The following is a 24,681-nucleotide window of genomic DNA, read 5'->3' as shown; positions in this document are numbered from 1 at the left end:
AAAAAAAATAAGTTGTTTCAAATAAACAATCCCAAACACCCCCTATGACAAATTAAACTCTAAAATTAACGCTCCCAATATAACCATCGTCGCCCCCGCCCCCGCCCACGCCCACGCCCATTCATCTTCTCCGATGACTACCCTTTTTTTCTTTCACCGACACCACCATTTCCTTACAACACGTTCACTTATAAGTTGCTTCCTTTCTTCTGTTTTCCATATTATAAAAGATAGAAGTTTATCTGTACGATTTAATATAATATAAAATTTAACTGAAAATTGAGTTATTTTAAAAAATGATTTTATTTTTATTGAAAATTGAGCAATTGTTAGATAAAGTTTTCAAAAGTCTCAATTGTTTGTTTATTTGGTTCATTGATTTTATCCTTAGAAAACAACTAGAAGAGTACTCGTGTAATGCATCGAGACGCATTTTCATTTTAATGTTTCGTTTTATTTTTTATCCATGTCGATATAATACAATTTTATGTGGTTTTGAGAAAGCGCTAATGTTTTTATTTTTGAATAAAATATAAATTTAAAAAGATCATATAAAATTTACAAAAAATATATCAATATTAGTATCAAATTATCTAATTAAAAGTTCTTGTTTGATTATTTTTTTTAATTCAAAATTTTTATTATAATTTAATTTAACATAACGAATTAACTTAATTTAGGTTTAATAATATTTTTTTATAAAAATAATAATTAAGTATTCTGTTAGAACTCAATAATTATCCTAATTATATTTTAGATTTTTTATATTTCAAAATGAGATGTTTATCCTTTATTTGATTATGTTTATCTGTAACTAGTTACACGAATTCAAACGTAGAGCTTTAATAAGTTGTATCTATGCAAAATTTACTTGTAATCTTAAATTTTAAGTAATATGCATTAATAACAATACTTTATGCATACAAAAAATGTTTTTAAGAGTTTTTGTCAATTAAAAACCATTTTTTATGCATGAAATATTGTTTATTGATACATATTACTTATAATTCAAGATTACAAGTAAATTTTGCATAAGTACAACTTATTAAAGCTCTATGTTTGAATTCGTGTAACTAACTACGGATAAATATAATCAAATAGAGGATAAATATCTCATTTTAATATATAAAAAATATAAAATATAATTAGGATAATTATTGAGTTCTAACAGAATACTTAATTATTATATTTATAAAAAAATATTATTAAACCTAAATTAAGTTACTTCGTTACGATAAATTAAATTATAATACAAATCTTGAATTAAAAAAATACACAAATAAAAAATTTTAAACAGTTAATTTAATACTAATATTGATATATGTTTTGCAAATTTTATATGATACTTTATTAAAAAATAAAAGCATTATCGCTTTCTCAAAACCACATAAAAATCGTATTATATCGACATAGATAAAAAAATAAAACGAAACATTGAAATCGAAATATGTCTCGATGCATTACACGAATACCCTTCTAGTATATACTTAGAAACAATATTAGGTTTCCAAAAAAATGTTATTAAAATTAAAAAAAAAAGGCAAATTATGAATATTTTAAAAGGTGGAAGATTTTGTATGTTTTAATAATTTATACTTAATATTTTACTAGAAGGGTACTCGCGTAATGCAGCGAGATAAATCTCGATTTTAATGTTTAGTTTTTATTCTTTGTCTGTATCGATATGATACAATTTTATATAGTTTTGAGGAAGCGATAATATTTTTATTTTTTAATAAAATATAAATTCGAAGATAGCATAAAAATTTGAAAAAATAAATAAATCGATATTAATATCAAATTAATTTTTTAATAGTTCCAGTTTTTTTGGTGTACCTTCTTTAATTTATTTTTTTATTATAATTTAATTTTAGATTTAATAACAAAGTAAGTTATTTTTGGTTTAATAATATATTTTGTTATAACGATAGTGATTAAACATTCTGTTAAAACTCAATGATTATCTTAATTATATTTTAGATTTTCAATATTTAAAATAGATGTTTATCCTGTATTTGACTAGGTTTATGTTGGTCCCGTAAGGTTATACAAGATATGTATAACAGTTTATAGAAGGGGGGGAGGAATACAAATACAGTATTTTCAAAATTAAAATGTATATTGATAAGAGAAAATCAATACAAATTTTACAAGACTGTTTGCGGAAAGATAAGGTAAGAAAACCTATCTAAACAATCTTTGGTTACACACTTAAACTTAGCAAATAAGAAAAGATTTGTTATAAAAGAAATAAAAGAAAGTAAGTTCTTTATGAGACTGAACTTGTTTATAATGCAACAAAAGGGATTCTAACTTGTTCTTGAAGATGAGCATATTTGTTCTAAGATGTGTGTTCTTTTACTTAAGCTCAAGGATGCTCAGAGTAAGAGGTTAAGAGTTAGAGTATATCTATATATGGAGATAGAACACATCTATTTATACCCATTGCATTAAATGCACATTTAATGCAATATGGTAGGGTTAGAACGCGTGTCAAACCTTAAGGGGAAGACTTATCATTTGCTACAGTGAATAGTACAAAAAGCCTATCCATGAACAGACATCCTTACCTAAAGTTGGTGGGTAATAGAGTCAACTAGTCGGCTTCGTACCGTACTAACAATTAGAAAGGGTATGAGTTTGTCTTTTGTGTGTATAAGGACAAGACAACAACAATCGTGCTTAACAAGCTTCTTTTGATCGCTGAATGTTGAAATAACCTGAAGGTCTCTTCAGCATTCGTTGAGGCTTGGGCAGTCTTCACACATATGTAGACAGACTTGTAATCACTGAGTACCGCTTCAGATCACATATTCGTCAGTCTCTAATCTTCAGTTTCAGTATTCGACATTGGCTGAAGGTTCTTTGGTGTGAGTGTTGTCTTCTTGAAGTATCGCTGTCGCTGATTGAATTACAATACAAGTTTTTCAGCGATCACTGAACAGACTCAGTGAGGATCGCTAGAACTCAAAAGACATAAACATAAATACTTCGTATATACGTAAAAATGGATTATCATCAAATCACTAAGAGAGATGATCAACAGTTTATCTCTATTTAGTTATACGAATTTAAAGATGGAGCTTTAATAAATTGTACTTACACAAAATTACTTGTAATCTTGAATTTTAAGTAATATGCATCAATAAAACAATACTTTATACATAAAAAAATGATTTTTAAGAGTTTTTGCGAAATGCTTTATAATATAGAATAGATAAGGTGTACACTTAAAAAATTAATGGTTTTAAGAACAAAAATGTAAATGTTTTATAATAGACATATTACATTTTTGGTCCCTACGGTTGATATGAAATAATGTTTCAAGTCATTTTTTTTGAAATAATTACGAACTTTTGCCATGTGGTATACATTTTATAACATGTTTGGTCTCTTACTCTAAGACCGTTTAAACTTTCCTCTTAAGTAACGTAAGTAGGGTGTATTTTGGTTATTTTACCCATTTTCCTTGTTATGTATTAAAAAGTTAAAAAAACCCAACTTTTTCAAACATAAATTTAAATATGCCATGTGTCCTTTGTTGAGCCCTTGTTAGGTTAGAATATTTGATGAACGACAAACACTATAAGAGAACATCTGGTTATTTGGGAAACATTGTATGTGTCATTTAGAGCAACTTTAGTGGATAGAACCCATTTGTTAAGCAGATATTAGTTTATTGATCATCTATCGCTGAATAACTGATGGAATAACCTTATCGGCAGATGACCAGATGAAGTCAGGAATTGACACTATTAGATGATCCTGACCGTTCAAGATCAACAAACAAGTGTTGAACATCATATGAAGATATTAGATGAAGCTTACCCTTAATCAACATATGCTCACATCGTCATATGATCATGCCCAACAGACGATGTCTTAATAGATGGGCTAACTCATTAGCTAAAGATGTCATCATCTAAAGTCCAACAGTTGATGGATCATCATTTTGACGATGTTTTTTTTTTAATTAACTTGGATATCCAATCCGCTATGCGAGCTGACTAATCCCAGGGCGACCACCTGCTTTGCAGGTAGTCCGGAGTCACCGCATTTGAACCTCCGTGACCACAAGGGGATTTTTATTTCTTCTTAGATTTGAATCTGGGACCTCCTGGTACTTTTGACCTTTGAAGTCAAGCTCAAACCAATCAGACACCACCCTTGTGGTTATTTTGACGATGTTCCTGCTGAAGAAGTGTGTTCCCACAAGGGACAACAAGAATGAAGGTGCAACCTGACATACTTGCTCTAATGTGTTTTTCTTCCCTTGCTTGTCAACCCAAGTAAGGACCATCAGCTTGTTTTGCATTTAATGCAGTGTGTGTTGCATTTAATGCATTATGGTTGTAACCACCACAAGGAGAAAACATGCAACACTCAACCGAATTAACATCAACATGAAAGTTATAATAAGACATCATCACCATACTTTATCATGACATTGTTTGGTCCCATTGGAGAGGATGTTTCCTATATATACCAAGCGAAACTTTAAAAACCGACACACAGAAATACAGCTCAAAGAAAATATCTTGCTATTCTTCAAAGCATTCAGTTCATTAGCTGGTCAGTTACAGTTTCTATGCAATTTCAGTTCATTAAGTGAAAATTTGTTGGAAGTTGATGGAATACATTGTATTTTGTTACTTTAAAGAGATAACTTATAGGTTGTTGACCACTTGTTAATCAGTAGTTTATTTTCTGCAATTGTCTCATGTTTTGTAAAGATCATACATTTTAATAAAAGAATATTAAAACTTTGAAAAAAAAACACTGTATTCACTCCCTGTACTGTGTTATTGCCATATTGCTTGACCTACAGGGACCAACATCTCTCTTCTCTCCCTATCCACTGACTGACTGTAACCATCTCTTCTGTGTCCCCCCTTCCTTCCCCGACAACTGCTATAGTAACTTTTGCCCATCCAAACCCCACCTACAACCTTTCATGTTCTTCCACGCCTCCTTGTTTCTCAACCGAAATGATACTGAAGCCTTTTTTGTAAATCAAACAAACAACAACAATATATCGATTTTTCGTTAAAGCGTATAAATCCACTTTGAATAAACAGATCCAAACTAAATAACATAAAACGTATATGTTTATGCTTATGCAACTTCGAACAAACAATTTGGTGGATAATGAACGTTCCTGTAGCATAGATGACCTCATATCTGAAAGATGAATGCGACAACGTTGACAATCACTAAATTGAATATGCTTTATGGCTCTGCTACTTTGAATGAGAAAATTGCTACGCATGTACCATGGATATGGATCTAGGTGGTCGTGCCTGAAAGATCTCAATTTGGATTAAGTGATATGAATGGAACGAGATAGTGTTGACCGAAAATTCATGGATCTAGATTGTACAATCCGACAGGTTCAAGAAAGACGAAGTGTGTGTGTGTGTGTTTTTTGTGATATCACTATAATACCACTGTGATAACGTTTTGAACATGGGTTGATAACAGATGTGATATGAGTTTTAGGCCACACACAACCACAATGTGATACACGACTGTGATACAATTTTGTTAAGATAATTAAAGAAACCGAATTCTTGATAATTAAGGAAACCGAATTTGATAACTATTAAATAATAAAAATATTTAAATTATAATTAATCATTTTACTAAAACGCCCTTTACTTATTAATTAAAGTAATACAATTAATATCATAAAATAATTGACTCATATTGGACCTCACGGTTACCACAAACTAATTAATTCTCATTTGATTAGACCCATATATATATATATATATATATATATATATATATATTATTAGAAAAGAAAGAAATGACTAGAATTCCCTCATAAATTGGATGTTCATGAAAGAGATGTGCAAGAAGAAGAAAAAAAAAGAAACATAAAATGACCAAAATGCCCCTCACCTGAGGGGCACATAGCGGCCCTAATGACAACATTTTGGACGTCATTTATGGATGTGCTTCAAAACACGATTTTTGGACCAAAAAATGTACCTTACGATTTAGAGGACGAAAATCACAAAGCAGATATTCACGAAGGACCAAAAATGTAATTCACTATAAATTGTTTAACATAACAAGGGACTGAAGACGTCATAATTACATATCATAGGGATCAAATCCATAATTATTTTATTTTAGGAACCTAAAATGTAATTTACTCAAATTTTTATGCCGTCGATGTAATATTACTCGCTGTCGCCGGAACAGCACCGATTCCATAAGAAATGAGTCGACTCAGTGGAAACCTACTCCGTACTGTTCTCAGAAGGAGATCCTTTTGTACAGCTGACAATATCGATGGCAATCTTCAGAGCTCTAAAGTTCAGATCTTCGATCGCCACCTCAAACGCAAACAAGTTAAATTCGAATCTCTTCACACTTGTTCTTCGTTGTAATCGTATACAATCTTTGATTAATTGCTTTTTGTTTCGTTATGAAGGCGAATTCATGTTCATATCATCATATGGTGTTCTATATTATGCTTATTTCATAATTAAACAAATGTGAAAGTGATTGACACAGGTTTTGTGGAGTTGATAAGTAACAATTTGAATTTTGATATCTGAAGTGAAGGTGAGGCCATTTGTGACTTTGATTCAAAGGAGTTTCCGCTGTAGTTACAACTATTCTTGATCCATATTTATGGGATCCCTAACATAATTAAATTTGAAAGACTGACAATTGCTTTGGGGTTTTCTAGTACATTTTGGTGGATTTCTTGCCCAAGTTGTACTTTCTTCAATTGGTTATGAAATTTTCAGCCTACTGTGTTACACATATAGAAGTATCTGGACTCACCATCAATTCTTAGACAGTTTGAATTTGCAAAATTCACAGTTTATAGCATTTTCTTCCAACCAAAAATTCATCAAATGGTGTCAAGTAAAAGTTATTCTCAGACAACCAAAGTTACTTGTACAATGCATTATAATGATTTGGATCTCATAATTTTGACGATAAAACGGTATGGGGTTCCGATTTATTTGGATAATTTACTACAACCAAGATCAAAATAGTGTAAGCGTTTCCTGTTTGTATCGAGCTTAAAATATTTCTGGATTGATACTTTAATTTTTTCTTTTTTCAGTGTTTTTATTTGGGTCTTAATCATTTGACTTGAAATTGGGTGATATCCTGTACACTTTCAACTCGTTCTTTCTGATCCATAGCTGTGTTCATTACATAGGCGACTGCCTCCGATATTTCCATAACTATGCATTGTTTGACTCATTTTGGTTGGCTTGAATTTTTATTCTGGGTTGTAAAGTTATGCTCACTTCATGGCAGCGTGATAGGGCTGCATGGTTGATAAATCGGAAAGATTCTTTGGTGAATACCGTAGCTGATAACCTTCTGGATCGCTTGGAGGTTTCAAGACTTCCCTAATTTTACATGCCCCTCTTCTTCTATCTTTGTAATAAATTTTAATATGTGATTAGCGGGGCCTATATATTCATTTTCAGTTGGATATGTTACTTCCTCCATAAGTAAATAGGTTCTGATCGTTCATTATTTCATTTCTGTTTAATACTTCCCACAATCACCATTACCAAGTAGAAGTTGCCTACAGACAAGCAGGACTGCTCCAAAACGTTGAGAGTTCTTTTTCTGGCCTTCCCCCATCCACACCCAACAGGAAAAGGAAGTGCTTTATGAAGTTATATCTCTTTTACGAGTTTTTGGATTGAGCTCTGCCAGAACCAGACTTGGTGTACTATATTCAAGTAAATGAGCTCTCTAATCAACATAGCTGAATACCAATAGTTTATTTGCAGCAGCGTTTTGGGTGGTAAATTATGAAGTACAAAATAACAGCAAAAAGGACAACATGAGAAATTGATGATAGAAAGGGGCTAGTACGAAACCAAAGACACAGAGGAAACAACAACCACTGAATCAGAAAAATAACAGCATACATATGTGTTCCCTTATTTAGGTACAACAGAAAGAAATCATTTTAAGGCTTGCAACTATTTAATTGTAACTACACTTCTTAAATATCTAATAGGGTGCAGGTCCTCTTTTGCTGTTTGATATATTTGTGCACTAGCATCTCTTTGATAAACTTAAGTTGGTATGACAGACAACAGCTATATCAAGCTTCAACCCTCCCTCTCACATGCAATATATGGTCACCATAATATGGATATCAGGTGTGGGTTCTCCAACTCCCGTATCTGTACTCCATCCTCTAACAAGTTGTATTATTTGAAGAATGCATGATGATTATGCATTCTCTCCAATCCATGTCTTTTCGTCATCATGCCCAGCAAACCACTGTATCTTTTATTTATAAATTAAGCTGTAACAATCTCTGTGTGACAGAACTAGTTGAAGAGATATTGAAAAAGAATCCACCATGAACTTATCAAATATAGGCCCAAATTTTTTAGTAATAGTTTGATAAACCATTACAAACAACGTAGATACCCTATGTTGATCTTGAGATAAGGGTAAGCCTTGTGCGTACACACATACTTGTGTGTACACACACATATATATACAAAATGTATGCATGCATGTATGTATGTGGGTGTATACATACATGCATGCATATCTATACATATACATACATATGTATATGTGGTGTGTGTACTTTAGTTGCTTCCCTCCTTATTGATTGTGCCCATTCAACTAAGACATATCAGAGAAGGCAAATAATATTTGATTGTCCCCTGTAATTTTCTTATTGTTAGTTGAAATATCTATATGCTGCATGCTCAGTTTATAATATTAGCTTGTCATTCACCTGTACATATAATCATATTTGACATATAATCTTATTGCAATATTAAGCAAGTATGACGTTAACAATTTTATGATAGTTTTGAACTGTGAACAAGGGGAGAAATAGAATATCTTAAATGCTTTTTACCTTTTTATCCAGAAGTCCTGAATTTATTGACATGGAACATTCAGGTTCATTATTAATTTGTTTCTGCAGGATGTCAAAAAGTCATTTCCTACTACATTATGTTTGGGAGGTTCCTTGGAAGCAATTAGGCGTTCCGTACGTGGGCGTGGTGAGACTTCAGCCATGTTTGTTGCTTCTGGATGCATTCTTATATGTATTTTGCACGATCTGAAAGATAACGATATAGTAGCTTTAAACTAAGGATGCATCTTCATGCAACCTATTTCTTACACCAAATCTCTCTAATGGGCACACCATTTCTTACACCAAATTTGGTGTAAAACTATACCTTTGCACCATATTTTTCACTAATTTTCACAATTACAAACTTAATCCCTCAATTTTGAGATTTATGTATTTTTATTTTGAAAGTGCTAAATTTTTTATGTGGTATCTATATCATATTATAAATATATTTGTATTAATTTTAAGTATTAATCACTTGAATGGTTATGTATTCTACTTATTTTGAAAAACTAAATACTTTTTGAATAATAGAGTAAATTATGGATTTTTGGTACGTGTGGTTTGGGGTTTATCACTTGTCAGCTATTTCAGTAACTGAAAGAATATCTTGTTATCACCAGAACTTGAAATACTTCACATCTTTGTATGTAATTAGGTTTGTTGTTAGCCTCATTAACATTTCTGGTTAGTGGTTAGTAAATGATTTCACTAACGTTCGGGATCTACACATCAGAACTGCATCCGGCTTTTATTTCCTTTATGTTCTATTAGTGAAGAAGATCTGTACTTCTGAAGCATTAAAATTGACAAAGCATATGTGATGCATCCAGAAGCTAATTCTCTTCTTTTTTAGGTGGCATACAAAGGCTAGTTATGATGGATTCATCACATGACATGGTGAAATTGTGTAAAGATGCTGAAAAGGATTTTTCTAGTGATAACATCGAAACTTCGTATATAGTAGGCGATGAAGAATACTTACCCATACAAGGAAGGTATGCCTAATTAACTATTCACAGAATCATGGGCTTTTATTAATATATAGTGTTATGGTCATCGTGATTCAGATATCACAAGGCTTGGTTTTAGAACTTTTACTTACTTTGATTGTTATTCGTGGGTGTTAAGTTCTGTTGATTTAGTAATAAGTTGCTTGGGCCTCCACTGGACAAATGATCTTCCTGGAGCAATGATACAGGTTTGTGCTTCTTTAGGTGCTAGTGCATTTCGAACTGTAAATTTGCCTTATATAAAACTTAAGGAAAAAAGGCGATTGATGAACCTGCCAAAAACTTCAATGAATCCTTTGATGTTTCTTTCGTTTCTGATTTTGAATGATTCTTTTCTGAATCATATCTCAGTTTTCACTCATGTGATGAGTTTATCATGTACCCTCTGTCCCACAAGAACTGCAACATTTCTTCTTTTTGGTTCATTAAAGTTCAATCATATTTCAGATTATATTCTCTTCTCCTTTTTCTTTTTTGTGGGCAGCATCATTTATTTGGATGTTTCTTCTTATTTTCAAAATTTACTTGAGATAAATGAAGTTTATTTCCATCTGGTGACCAGGTGAACTAATGTTTCCAATATGTATGACAGAGTAGAATGGCATTGAAACCTGATGGCTTGTTTTTGGCAGCCATTTTTGGTGGAGAAACACTAAAGTTAGTTTCACATTTTTCTTGCACGGTGATAATTTTTTCTAGCATGTGGTGTCTAATTCTGATACGTTTCTTGTAGAGAGCTGAGAATTGCCTGCACTATAGCACACATGGAGCGTGAGGGTGGTGTGAGCCCACGAGTATCACCATTAGCACAAGTATATTCTTCACATCTATTTTGCCGCATTGCCATTGCCCTAATGTAGATGATATCCCGAAACTATATTCACTTATTTATCTATATTCTTCATACACACATATGATTTATCTATATTATTCAAACACACATATATTATGCATATAGAGGAAATTTCAAACAAGAACCATATATATGTTGATAACCTTTGAACCAACTATTTCATGTATTATTCATGATGAATAATCATGAATATCATGCACTTTCATCATGAATATCATGTATTTCCATTATGATTGATTCTCATCATGAATATCTATCATGACATATCATGAATAAAACATGAATGGTTGGTTCCTAGATTCTCAAAGTAGAGTTGCTTGAATGAAATTTTGTGTATTTTCCATAAACATAACTTTATAATAAGACGAATTAAATCTGCTATTGTGGTGTCTTTAGCATACAGTTTTGTTGCCTAGCGTAGGTGCGAGATGCAGGCAATCTGTTGACTAGGGCAGGCTTCACTCTTCCAGGGGTCGATGTTGATGAATACCAGGTTAGATATAATAGTGGTGAGCATTTTCTCCAAATTCTTTCGTTTTTTAGTTGCGAGTGGTCACAAAAGTTATAATCGTCCAGTAAGATTGAATTCGATGCTTATATATACTTTCTCGATGTTCTCGATGTTCTCAATGAGCACTAGTCATAACCGTGATTTGTGTCAATCTACTGTAAGCTTTTTAAAATTTGCTGAATAATAAGTGTGCTGTCTTCAAACTTATATGGATGAAAAATATGTGATCTTATGTTTACCATTAAAAATTGGTTTATGTTATTTCCTTCCTGTATATGGGTTTGCTAATAGAATAAACAAAATTGAGCCACATGGTTGTATGTTGGCATAAAGTATTGATTGGTATACACTAGTCTAGATTTTTTACGACAATCGCCAATATGATGTAAGGAAACCGTTTATCATATATTTCATTTTCGTTTGCCCAAACTTCAATCTCATTCCATTCATCCCTTTCATGTTTAGCCCTGGAGCTAATAGAACATTTGCGGGCAATGGGTGAAACTAATGCTCTTGTAAATAGAGTCAAAGTAAGAACTTTTTTGACTTCCATTTCTTTCCTACTCCTTCCATCCCAAAATAAGTCTCCACATGAAAAATGCTGACAATTTTAGGAATGTGTAATCACTATACTTTTTAACTAACTAAATGACAATTTTATCCTTAATAATAGCAGGAGTAATTAATTTCTCCATCTCATAATTAAGGGTAGAATTGGAAAGTAGACACTTACTTTTAAAAGTGGACACTTAATCTGGGACAAACTAAAATAGAAATGTTGACACTTATTTTGGGACGGAGGTAGTCTTTTACAGCCGATCTTGTACTAGTTCATTTTGTTTTTACATTTTTGTTTCTCAATTCTTGCATGAATGACTTAGTTCTTAAAGAAAGACACGGCTCTGGCCACAGCAGCTGTTTATGAGTCGATGTTTGCAGCAGAAGATGGCACCATCCCTGCAACTTTCCAGGTGATACTTAATAAAGCCTTGACACTGAATTATATCTTCTTTTTGAAACAATCGAAATACACACACCCTGTTAGTGGTGGCACAAACGTTTGTTTAAGAGATCCGTTAATAATATCATTTGGGTCAAATACCACACTGGGTTGTATAATGAAATGAGAAAAATGGATATTGCCTTCTCTTCTTGTAACAATTATTAATCAAGTAGACAGTAGATAAATATAAGCAAACATTGCCAAAGTTCACTTCTTTCTATTCTTCTATCTTCCACCACTATGTCATTTTTATTGTTCGTTTTTTCTTGTTTATTTTCGTTGTTTAATGTATTTATATTCCGTCATATGCTTTTGATAAGCCTGAGATACAGTTTACCTATTCTCGATTCTAGCCATTCGATTGTAATCAGAGGTGAAAATAAGTGAAATAAAATGGGATTTGATTCCAATTGTTCATCAGCTTTCTCTACTTTCATTTTCTCTCGGTATTAACTTTTACATAACAAATGACTGAAATCATATTGAAACGCCCATACCCAAGCCCTTCTTCATAGTTGTCTTGCAAGTGATCTGAACCTGCCTGGACTAAACCAAATGTACCCCGTAAATCCCACTGGGATTTGGGACCTTTCCTCTAGAAGCAGAGGGATTGTTTCCGTTAAGACCTGCAGTTTTCAAATAACTTTACCAATGTTATTTCGTAAAAAAGAATTAGAAAGTTGAGGTATTTGAAAAAGTTTTTGTAAAGTCTTGAGATGGTGCATCTAAAAACATGTCTGACGATTTCGAGACTATCTGCACATTCTGACGTGTTTTTAAAGTTGTTATGGACCGTGATTAACAAATAAGATGGCTATTGGATATCAGGTAATATACATGACTGGGTGGAGGGAACACGAGTCTCAGCAGAAAGCTAAGCGGAGGGGATCCGCCACTGTATCTTTCCAGGACATCCAGAAGGAATTCGGCACATAAGACGACACCGTGCTTTAGGTAACAATCACCTTTTACATTCTCCTAAACACTGAGATTCGAATGGAATATACTGGGTTTATTTCGTAAGAATGTTACAAAGTCCTTTTGTTCATGAAGGAATAGCATGAACATAAATGGACCTGCAACTGATGAGACACCAGGGGTGTCAATTGACAACCCCACCCCACCCCCTAAAAAATGAGTGATGTTTGTGCTATAATATCAAATTATATTATTATATTATATATTTTATTTCTATTCAAATGAACTTAAAATGATTCTGGTTAAGAATAAATGATGGTTTTTGCTTGATGATATATGATGTTTTTTTTGCTTGATGTACAATGTGGTCATGAGAAATAATGGTTTTTTTGCTTGACAATGACTTCTGTTTTATGTTAGTTCAATTGTCGAGTATGATACACTTAATACCAAAGGTTGATCGGGGAAATTCTCCTGCAATTGTTGTCATTCGTCGGGTAAACTTAGGATACCACTGCCCCGAGGGGTTTCCAGGTCGTATGCGTATGTGAATGATTCATCATATTTAACATTTATCTTTCCTAACTATGTATGGGGTTTCTATGTCGCATGCAAATGTGAATGACTTGTCATACCATAAAACATGGTTCTTTTGAAATCTATGTATGAGGTTTTTAAGTTGTATGCACATGTGAATGATTCGTCATATTAAAACATTTATCCTTTCTTACTACGTACAAGGGTTTTGGTTGTATGCACATGTGAATCATTCACATTATGGGGTTTTGGGTTGTATGCACATGTGAATTATTCATGTATGAGTCTTCTTTGCCTACAATTTCGAGTTCATCGCCTACTTGAAACGCCATTGTTGTTGGCTTGATACGGATGCCATTGTTGTCGTTTGAGAGAGAAAAAGAGGGGGGAGGTTATCACGTAATGGAGAGAAAAAGAGATGTGAGAGGTTATCACGAAATAGTGTGTGTGTGAGAGAGAGAGATAGTTGGGTTCTGTGAGAATGAAGGTTATGGTGAGAAGGGTAAGAAAGGATCTCCACCCTTCATCAATCCTAAATTCCTAATAGAAGATCAACACTAATAAGATTCACCGGATCAATTCTCGTATCAAGCGCAATTCATGGGATGAAGATGAGATTAAAAGTGATCAAGGGTCTAGATCCCTTCTTAAACTTCTCATGATAACTTTTATTCTCACACGATCCTTCGTGTGTTTGTGTATATATGGGTCTAACAAAATAAGAACTCGATTGTTTGTAATAACTGTGCGATCTAACTTCAGTCCATCAATTATTGAAATTAATTTTTTCTATTTACTTAGTAAAGGGTATATTAGTAATTTTAGTAATTGAAGTTTTTATTTATTTTATTTATTTTAGCAGTTATCTTTTATTATGCAGTTTTCTTAAATGCCTTAACAAAATTGATTTTCATCATCAAACACCATCATTTTGCTACCCCACAAGCCCTATCCTATCGGTTCCGCCCTTGTCTACATTGCGACTCGATCACGGCTTGGGGCACCAGACTTGACACCAAGAACATCCATAACTCATGGCTCGATCTTTACCGGGGAGAAGCCTCTCTTGCCTACTCTATACCCATCTTACAGTCGAAGTCAGTCATGGCTCGCTTAGGGATGAGCTAAAAATCGAATCTTTGATCAAATCACATCGACGAGAAACGCACCAAGAGCTATAAGAAGGTACGTAGCTTCCACCCAATCGCTCACACGATAACAATTCATTCATCTCCTTGGTTAGATGAAAGACCGGACTTGTCAAAACCATGAATCCTGAAAGTCTCTTTGTCGCCTCGTTAGCTACACAAAATCAAAGTCAAATAATAATTCAATCGACCTATTAAGATGATGATGATTCAGATTTGGTTTGAACCTAGTGGGTATCATAATAAGCATCGCAATGGGTATGTATGTCTAAAAACCCATATTTAGAAGGGTATCATAATGGGTTTGTGTCTTATTGTTTAGAAGTTCTTGGGTATCATAGTGGGTTTGTGCGTTACTGTTTAGAAGTTCTTGGGGTGCATAATGGATTAATGGGTATCACAACATCGTATGGCGGAGTAAGGTTTGCAGAAGAGAGGTGAGAGAGATTTAAAAAAAAAAAAACTACTTTATCCCTATTGATTATTTATTAATGTATTGTTGAGATTGAATCTCACGATTATCATAAACAATTGAGTTCTTCCTTGACCCCTCTCTCTCTATATATATACATAAGATAGAGAGAGGTGGGTAAGTATCTGAGAAGTAAAGAAGTGATTATAGTCTTTCATATGGTTAAGATTGGTCAAGAATTGCAGATTTGACTGGTCAAATGAAAAATAGAGAGGTAGTTTAGTAACTTTTACAAACATGAGACAAACAAGTGCATATGTGAACTCATAGTTCATATATGAATTGATTAATTAGTTCATATGTGAATCGCACGAGTTCATATATGAATCAGTTAATTACATATATGAATCATAGTATCATACGGGTTCATATGTAATTAGATTATTTCAAAAATTATTATAAAGCATTTGATAAAAACTCTTAAAGACCATTTTTTAAACATGAAATACTGTTTATTGATGCATATTACTTAAAATTCAAGATTACAAGTAAATTGTGCATACAACTTATTAAAGCTCCATGCTTGAATTCGTGTAACTAACTGCAAATAAACATAATAAAACACATGATAAATATTTCATTTAAAATATCATTGAGTTCTAATAGGATACTTAATTATTATTCTTATAAAAAATATATTATTAAATAAAAAATAAATTACTTCGTTATTAAATATAAATTAAATTATAATAAAAAAATTGAATTAAAAGAATTACATAAAAAAATAAGAAATTTTAAATAGTTAATTTGATACTAATATTGATATATTTATTTTTAAAATTTTATGATATCTTCCAATTTATATTTTATTTAAAAATAAAAACATTATCCCTTTCTCAAGACCACATAAGCACCATATTATAACATCTACAGAGACAGAATAAAACGAAACATTAAAATCAAGATATATTTCACTGCATTACACAAGTACCCTTCTAATATCAAATAACATGCAACTCCTTTTTAATATTTTGTGTATCTAAATCTCTATCCATTTGATGTATTAGTCTCTCCGCATTAATTGATAGAATCAATAAATGGTTTGGTTTCATAAGGAAACAAAACGGTTACAACCGAAGATGGTTGGAGAGAGGATAATGAAATCAGTTATAACAACCGATTGAGATTTTTAAGGAAGAGATGATCCCTAAAATAAATCCATTAAATATGGTATGATATGAGATATTTAAGGAAGAGAGTTATTCTATAAATATGAATCATTTAAAAAAAACAAAAATGCACATGTTTGTAGGGTTTGTAACATTTGGACAATTTGCAAAAGAAAATCTCTCTCTCTCTCTCTCTCTCTCTCTATATATATATATATATATATATATATATATATATACATACACACACATATATACATGGAGGTTCAAACGAGAATGTTATTTTAGGGGGTGTTTGGAAATGTTTATAAAAATAACTTATTGACTTATTCTGGTATGCCACCGGTAATAAGCACTTTTGAGTGTTTGGATAAACAACTTATACCGGTGTCAAACCGGTAATAAGGCGTTTTTTAAAGAGTTAAACCCTTTTGACTTGTAATAAATTGATAACTGCTTTTATAGAAAAACATAAGTTGTTTCAAATAAGCAATTCCAAACACCTCCTTAATAAAATGATAAATCTTAGGGGCTGTTTACCAAACGCTTACTCGGGTAAGTGAACACCAAGTCATTTTACGTTACCGGATGAATATGATAAGAATAAAAAATCTTACCGTTAAGAGCGAGTGAATGACCAAGAGTCTTACTCGGTAAGTGAGGGCGACGACTCTTACCATGGTAAGCGCTTACCGGATAAATTGTTGCATACAACACACCCCCCCCCACTTCAAGCGCACCTCTGTATCGATTTTATCGTCTAGACGTCGTAGAGAATTGGATATCATTTTGGTGGACTAAAAATCTTATCCGGTAAGTAAATGATAGTGTTAAATTTACCGATAAACGCTTATCAGGTAAATGTTTGGTAAACGACCCCTTAGTCAATCATTTATTTGATTCATGTCTTAAATAAAATATACTAAAGGGCATATGAGTCATTTGTCGCATATCTATGCTTATAATAAATAAGTAACTGGCGTGACACGTGTCATCTTTTGGTGAGCCGATTTTAGTGTTTTTCCCGCCTAAACACGTAACTAGATACAATTTACATTAGCAGTTTAATTAGATTCATTTGATTGACATGTGTTCTCTTATTCAATCAATCCCACTAATTTAGGATGCAATTGATTTTATTTTTGGGTTAATTAATTCGTGTGGTAACTGATTCCCGAAAAACACAGGATTTACTTTTAAGTTTAAATTCAATTTATTGATATAATTTCATTTCTAAATTCAATTTTATTCTAGGGTTAACTTCATTTTAACTAATTATTAATACATTTTAACTAATTATTAATATAGTTTCTTTTCTAAATTCAAGTATAAAAAGTCATTCTTCAAAGTTATTATTCAGAGTTATACTTCAGAGTATAAGTCTGAAGAGTTATTCTTTAGAGTTTTACTTCAAAGTTATTTCAAGAGTACAAGTCTAAAAAGTCATTCTTCAAAGTTATATTTTTGATTAAACAGTCTACTTATACCTTCCCTAAAAAGAGATCAATTTGTTTTAAGAATTCATTCCATTCTGACTTATCAAAAACAACTTATAAGGCTTGAAAATGAAATTACCTTTTTACCCTTATTTTACCCTAATGATAAACTTATCTAGACTTTGAAGATAAGTCTTTAAGACTTAGACTTAGCCTTGTAAGCAGAGCCCCTCTGGTTGGTCTAGCTTTTGGATGGCTTTGCTTCTGGTTGTTCATTTAAACCTTGAAAAAATATTCCAATCCATGATAAAGGAACCAGAGGGGCTCTGGTTGATCTTCATGCTTAACGAGAGGGTCTGTGGTTGTAACTGGAACTCAAGTCCGAAGAGTCATTTTTCAGAGTTTTACTTCAGAGTTATTTCAAGATTACAGGTCTGAAGAGTCATTCTTCAGAGTTATACTTCAGTGTTATATTTCTGATTAAACAGTCTGCTTATACCTTTCCTAAAATAGAGATCAATTTGTTTTTAAGAATTCATTCCATTCTGACTTATCAAAAACAACTTATCAAGCTTGGTCTGGCTTCTGAATGACTTTGTTTTCTGGTTGTTTATTTGAACCTTGGAATAATATTCCAATCCATGATAAAGACCAGAATGGCTCTAGTTGATCTTCATGTTTAACCAGAGGGTCTTTGATTGTAATTGAAACTCAAATTCTTTAAGTATTTAACATTTTCTTGACCTAGAGGCTCTTGGATAAACGAACCAGATGCTCTGGTTGACCAGAGGGCCCTTGGTTGTCCTTGCTTTTGGGTTGTCCTTGCTTTTGGTTGGTGAGTCCAGAGGGGCTCTGGTCTTTAAAGACTAGAGGAACTCTGGTTGGTCTTGCTTTGCATGATGCAAGCTTTACCATAGGGTATTTTTCAAAGATATTTGTGATAACCGGATCCTGGTTATTACCCAAGATATTTATTATGTGAATTAATTGTTTATATGAATACATGCCTACATGAATATAATATGTGAGTATGTGTATTTTATGCATGGAAATATATATGCATAATATGTGGATGCATATATATATATAGAGGTTGGTTATTATACAACCCTTGACATTTGTGCAACCAATACAACCCAATCTCAACCATCCATTTCATTTGATTAATATGTGATTTCATATAAGTTTTGATTGTTTCCTAATATAAAGTATTGATCATAATTAATGAACCATATTCATATTCCATAAATATTCAAATCATAATAAATGAACTCTCATCATTTCCAAAAATATCTCAATTTATTTGGTTGCATTGGTTGTACAAATGCGACGGGTTGTATTTGAAACAAACTATATATATATACAGATATATATATATATATATATATATGATACAAATATATGCATAATATTAGTATGTGCATGTGTGTGCATGAGTTTAAATATATGCATGAAATGATAGGTGGAAAAGTATGTGTATACATGCATATGGGAGGGGGAGGAGTTGTGGCCAACTTTCCTAAAAAGAAAGTATAAATATAGAAAGTTGGGTATGAGACAAGTTTTCTTGCCTCATTTGGGAACTTTGAGAGAATCAGAGAAGAGTTATCCAGAGAACACGTTTGGAAATAATTTGGTTTTCATCTTCTTCAAAATCTGAGTTTTGTCTTAAAGGTGAGTAATTTCTAAAAATACTATTTTAAAGCTTTGGTTATTGTTTTAGAAATAACTGCTTATTATCTTCAAAATTAGTTTTATGCGATTTGGATTTTATCCAGGCAAGTAGTGATCAGATTAAGTATAAACCGGACATAGTGTTGTCCGGATTACTTTTAAACCGGACACGTGTTATCCGATCTAGCTATAAACCGATCAAGTGTTGTGCGATTTAATGAGTTAGCAAGATTTTAATTATGTAAAACGGATAAAGGTTTTGAACGGAGAAGTATGAATACGACCAAGCATTATGCGGTTTATTTCTTATATCACTCAAGGCTTATTCGATGTATGCCTTAAACCGGTCAAGTATTATCCGGTTTACTTTTTAAATCGGTCAAGGGTTATCCGGGTTAGAGCTAAATCGCTCAAGGCTCATCCGGATTCAAAGAGAATTCTTCTAAGTGTTGTCCGGATTTGTACATCGGACAAAAGGGACAGTGTTGTCCGGATTGCTTGTCCGGATAACTTGTCCGGATGGTTATTGAGATAAATTATAAGTGTTGGGTTTTATTGGAAATTTTATAAATTGATAATTGTTAATGGGTTTAATTAATGGATTTATAAAAGGGGGTATTTTATATCTTTTTAATAAAAAATATGTTTCTACCAAACGTGGTGACGTAAGCCAGTTTTGGTACGAAACTGGATTTTGAGAAATGTTTCTACCAAGCGTGGTGACGTAAGTCTGTTTTGGAATGAAACTATATTTTGGGAGACATTCCTACTAAGCGTGGTGACATAAGTCTGTTTTGGTATGGAATTGGATTTTGTAAACTGTTTCTACCAAGCTTGGTGATGCAAGTATGTTCTGGTACGAAACTTATTTTAAGATATAGTTCCCCCAGACGTGGTGACTTTTGTCTGTTTTGGCTTGGAACTGGGAATGAGTACTTTCAGACGTGGTGACTTTTGTCTGTTCTGATAAGTAGCCCTGTTTTGATGAATGAATAAGTGTAGCATATCAAGGAGAGGTGTACTTGGAATAAGGGAGACATTGTCATTTGTGGATATTATTAGTATAACTCTTATTATTATTACTAATTGGATTTGATAACTCTGAATCATTGTTTCTTGTGACCTGATGAATTAGAGATATTATTTCTATTAGAAATAATAATTTAGATGTTATTGAGAAGAGGAAAATGGTTTGTCAGAAAGAGGTAAGTATTGACTTAAATCTTTCCATTAATATTTTCAAAGGAATTGTCTGATGATTCAAAGAAGCTTTGGTTATAATATTTCATGTTGAGAATATTGGATCTTTAAGCAGATGCATTTTAATAACAGGAATTGATATTATTAAGTTTATCCTGTTATTCGTATCATTGAGAACTACATTGTCTGATTAAAATACAAATATATGTGAACAAAGATATTTTATTATATTTTGGTGTTTTATCATCCTGCATTTGCAAAGAAGAGATTTACTCACTAGACCCTTCTGGTCTAACCCTCATTTTCTGTTTTAAAAATATGCAATGCAGGAATTACGGGGTCCAAGGATAGTAAGGGAAAAGGGAAATGTGATTATTTTCCTAATCTGATATCTGCTTGAGATTGCTTATTTTGGGTAATACATGTTGTATTTCATGTGATAGTACATGATTTTGTTTTGGAAATTTTCATATGTAGATTTTGTACATATAAGAATCCTTGTACTAGTGGGACCATGTGATGTAAATCATATTTCTATGTAATGAAATATGTGTTATATGCAAATGTGGTGTTTGGGGGTGTTACAATATTGGTTACTGAATAACTCTGAACTCAAGTTCTTCAGACTTCGTCTTCAGATTTGACACTTAAGCGCTCTTCTGAGTTTAAATTCAGTTTATTGATATAGTTTCATTTCTAAAATCAATTTTATTGTAGGGTTAACTTCATTTTTACTAATTATTGATATAGTTTTATTTCTAAATTCAAGTATAAAGAGTCATGCTTCAGAGTTATTTCATGAGTACAAGCTTAAAGAGTCATTTTTCAGAGTTATTCTTCAGAGTTATAAGTTTAGAGTTATTTCAAGAGAGCAAGTCTAAAGAGTCATTCTTCAAAGTTTTACTTCAGAGTTATAAGTTTAGAGTTATTTNAGTTTAGAGTTATTTCAAGAGAGCAAGTCTAAAGAGTCATTCTTCAAAGTTTTACTTCAGAGTTATAAGTTTAGAGTTATTTCAAGAGAGCAAGTATGAAGAGTCATTCTTCAGAGTTTTACTTCAGAGTTATTTCAAGAGTACAAGTCTGAATAGTCATTATAAATTTACTTCTACGTTTAAATTCAATTTACTGATATAGTTTCATTTCTAAATTCAATTTTATTCTAGGGTTAACTTCATTTTAACTTAATATTGATGTCGTTTCATTTCTAAATTCAAGTCTGAAGAGTCATTCTTCAAAGTTATACATCAGAGTTATTTGAAGAGTACAAGTCTGAAGAGTCATTCTTTAGAGTTATTTCAAGAGTACAAGTCTGATGTCATTCTTCAGAGTTACTTCAAAAGTACAAGTCTGAAGTGTAACAACTATCCCACATGGATAGAAAGTGAGAATTGCTAGCTCCTTATAAGTCACAAGTAGTGGGCTACCAATAACTTCCACCATGGTTTTAAGTTGAATTCGAAGTGATTAGGCCAGTCCGTTGCTTTGGGCTTCGAGGGTGTTACATGAAGAGTCATTCTAAATTTACTTCTAAGTTTAAATTCAATTTACTGATATAGTTTGATTTTCCAAATTCAATTTTATTTTAGGGTTAATTTCATTTTAACTAATTATTGATATAATTTCATTTCTATATTTCAGAAGGGAAAAAAGCTTGGAAAAGTAGCATCATATTCATATCTGTAAGATAAGTTTCCTAACATGATTTATTTTTTTAAAATTATGCCGTGTAATACACGGGTTCGAACCTAATAGATTATATATGGAAATTCAATTATTTCTACACAGGTATTCAATGCATTTTTTTATATTCTCCATGACATTTAAAATAAGTTTGATTTAGTTTCTCGTTCAAAATATTTATTGAAGTACTTTATTTAAGATTTTTTTTTTTGCAATTTTCGTCAAAAATGACATGCGATATTGATAATTAATCGACTTTTTAAAAAAAAATCGTTAATTTTCATCAAGAATCATATGCGATATTGATCATAGTAAATCTTAATGAAAAAGAAATATAAACTATCTACAACATCAAATATGATATTTGTAAATTATGAATTACGTTTTAAATTACATGTAATCTTATACATATTAAATGTAAAATTTGTTTTTGTTTCCTTTAATTTTCTTTTTCAATGTTTAATTTGACTCATTTTTTTTTCACGTTACAAATCACCAGGGGTGAGCATGGGTCGGATCGGACCATAAACCGACGAAACCGATCGGGTATCGGATTTTAGTACCATGCTCCGTAATATGCAGTTCGGGTTCGGGGGAATTTCGGGTTCGGGCCAGTTCGGGTTCGGTCGGGTTCGGGCCGATGAAATACCTTTGTTTCTCACATTATCATGGCTTTCTCTCTCTATTGTTTTCACTAAAGATAAGAAGTGTGCGTGAGTATTTGTCGTGTATAAATATTTTATACTTTAAAAAAGAAGACATTTGTGGGTTTAATGCTTAAAAATGTAAATTTGCTCATGAAAACCCTACGCCTGAGGCTTGATCAAGTGGTTTGAACTTAGTTAAGATAACTCCAATATTTTGAATTAAAAACAACGTTAATATATTTTTATAATGAATGGAGTGCATCAATGGGCATGTGATAAAAGTTTTACCCCTCAGGAACGTTGGAAGTTCGATGCCCAGTACCTACAGTCCACATATAAGAAAATATGCATATGAGTTGAAGTTAAACTGTTAAAGGTGGAATCAGTTCAAATTGTCATTATCTAGCAAATTGGTATCCAAAAATTAGCTACAGATCCCTGACCCATCACCAATCTTTAGAATTGTTGCATGGTTATAGTAACAGTCTTCTTAAGAAATGGAAAACAAAGATTGACATACACCATGACAATTCAAAGTTGTACAATTCAGGTTTCGAACGGGTTCGTGTTTTGGATCATGAGATCCTACCCGATCCTACTAACCCGATATAATTTTCGGATTTCGGACCTCGGGTTGGTTCGGTTCATAGATATCGGTTCGGTTCGGGTTTTTTCGGACGAGTTTTTTAGGTAATTCGGGTTGGGTCGAGTTTTGCACAGGCCTACAAATCACATGTGATTAAGAAGAGTTTTCTGGAAAAAAAAATCAATTAATTGTGAATTATAAATGATTTTGACAAAAAATATTATTTTTTAAGTATTGCCATAAATAAAAAATAAATTCTTTAAATGAAATTAAATAATGTTATTTTAAATGCTTTAAATAGAAAGTAATTTATTATTAAATAAAAGATTAAATCCCATAAAAATCAGAAAAATGGTAAAAGAAGAATTTTAAATAAATGTCTTAAATAACTTTTATATAAAGAAATGACTTTTATATCCTTATTTATTCATTTTTAGAAAATTTTATTTAAGACAGTATTTAATGAATTTTGTGATCCATATTCATCCTCTTATTTGATTATTATTATTCTTGTTATCTTGTATGAACCTGACTCTCTCTCTCTCTTTCTCTTTATATGTATATAAAATAGTAAATTTTTTCCATATAAAACATAATAAAAAATTATGAATTAATTAAAATTAAAACAATAAATAAACCTAAAAGATATAATGGGATTTTTAAGGAATTCAAATTGTGTTTTTGTTAAGAATATTTGATCCAATTCAAAATGATAATTATTTTAATTTCTAAATTATTTTTTTTATTTTTTATGGTATTTTCAACGAGTTATTTGGTTTAGAACGCTACTCGTTTTCTCGTATATTGACCGACTTCCAGTTTAAACATGACCATATATAAATATAATGAGGGAGGTTCATACGAGAATGATACGTATTTAAGAAAATAAGAGAATAATTACGAGCCAATCATTTATTTAAATAATACCTTAAATAAAATTTTCCAACGTCCAAAAAGGCACATGTGTCATTTGTTGTATACATAATATATATATATATATATATATATATATA

The 24,681-nt window shown here is 31.8% G+C and overlaps 1 protein-coding gene and 1 long non-coding RNA gene across 4 annotated transcripts; one reads left to right on the top strand and one right to left on the bottom strand.

Annotated features, from left to right (window-relative positions):
• The first annotated feature begins 6,213 nt into the window (after positions 1 to 6,213).
• On the top strand, positions 6,214 to 13,883 carry LOC112506523 (putative methyltransferase At1g22800, mitochondrial). Of its 3 annotated transcripts, XM_025111854.1 has the most exons (12): positions 6,214 to 6,359; positions 7,291 to 7,371; positions 8,948 to 9,026; positions 9,738 to 9,879; positions 10,013 to 10,082; positions 10,487 to 10,551; positions 10,628 to 10,706; positions 11,169 to 11,256; positions 11,724 to 11,788; positions 12,140 to 12,229; positions 13,090 to 13,215; positions 13,600 to 13,883. In XM_025111854.1, the coding sequence occupies exons 1-11, from the start codon at positions 6,228 to 6,230 to the stop codon at positions 13,195 to 13,197; spliced, it is 999 nt and encodes a 332-aa protein (XP_024967622.1). In that variant the 5' UTR covers positions 6,214 to 6,227; the 3' UTR covers positions 13,198 to 13,215; positions 13,600 to 13,883. The 3 variants fall into 3 exon arrangements, with proteins under 3 accessions (XP_024967622.1, XP_024966807.1, XP_024968401.1); XM_025111039.1 differs by lacking the exon at positions 13,600 to 13,883 and having other exon boundaries at positions 13,090 to 13,577; XM_025112633.1 differs by lacking the exons at positions 7,291 to 7,371; positions 13,600 to 13,883 and having other exon boundaries at positions 13,090 to 13,577.
• LOC112508564 lies at positions 12,672 to 13,166 on the bottom strand. The gene is made up of 2 exons (XR_003068806.1): positions 13,099 to 13,166; positions 12,672 to 12,887 (listed from the first exon to the last, which is right to left on the bottom strand). It is a non-coding gene; the product is annotated as an uncharacterized LOC112508564 (long non-coding RNA).
• Positions 13,884 to 24,681: the final 10,798 nt, after the last annotated feature.

The sequence above is a fragment of the Cynara cardunculus genome, assembly GCF_001531365.2.
Source record: "Cynara cardunculus var. scolymus isolate 2C chromosome LG 1, CcrdV1, whole genome shotgun sequence".
NCBI classification, from domain to species: Eukaryota; Viridiplantae; Streptophyta; class Magnoliopsida; order Asterales; family Asteraceae; genus Cynara; species Cynara cardunculus.
Note: the sequence above shows the minus strand (reverse complement) of the source record. Positions and strands in the feature narration are given on the sequence as shown.

Bases quoted from the DNA above. Each gene is read 5' to 3' on its own strand.
- LOC112506523 (XM_025111854.1), top strand. From the start codon at position 6,228: ATGAGTCGACTCAGTGGAAACCTACTCCGTACTGTTCTCAGAAGGAGA. The intron at 11,789-12,139 runs GTAAGAACTTTT...TGAATGACTTAG, and splicing joins CTCTTGTAAATAGAGTCAAA to TTCTTAAAGAAAGACACGGC. The intron at 12,230-13,089 runs GTGATACTTAAT...ATTGGATATCAG, and splicing joins CCATCCCTGCAACTTTCCAG to GTAATATACATGACTGGGTG.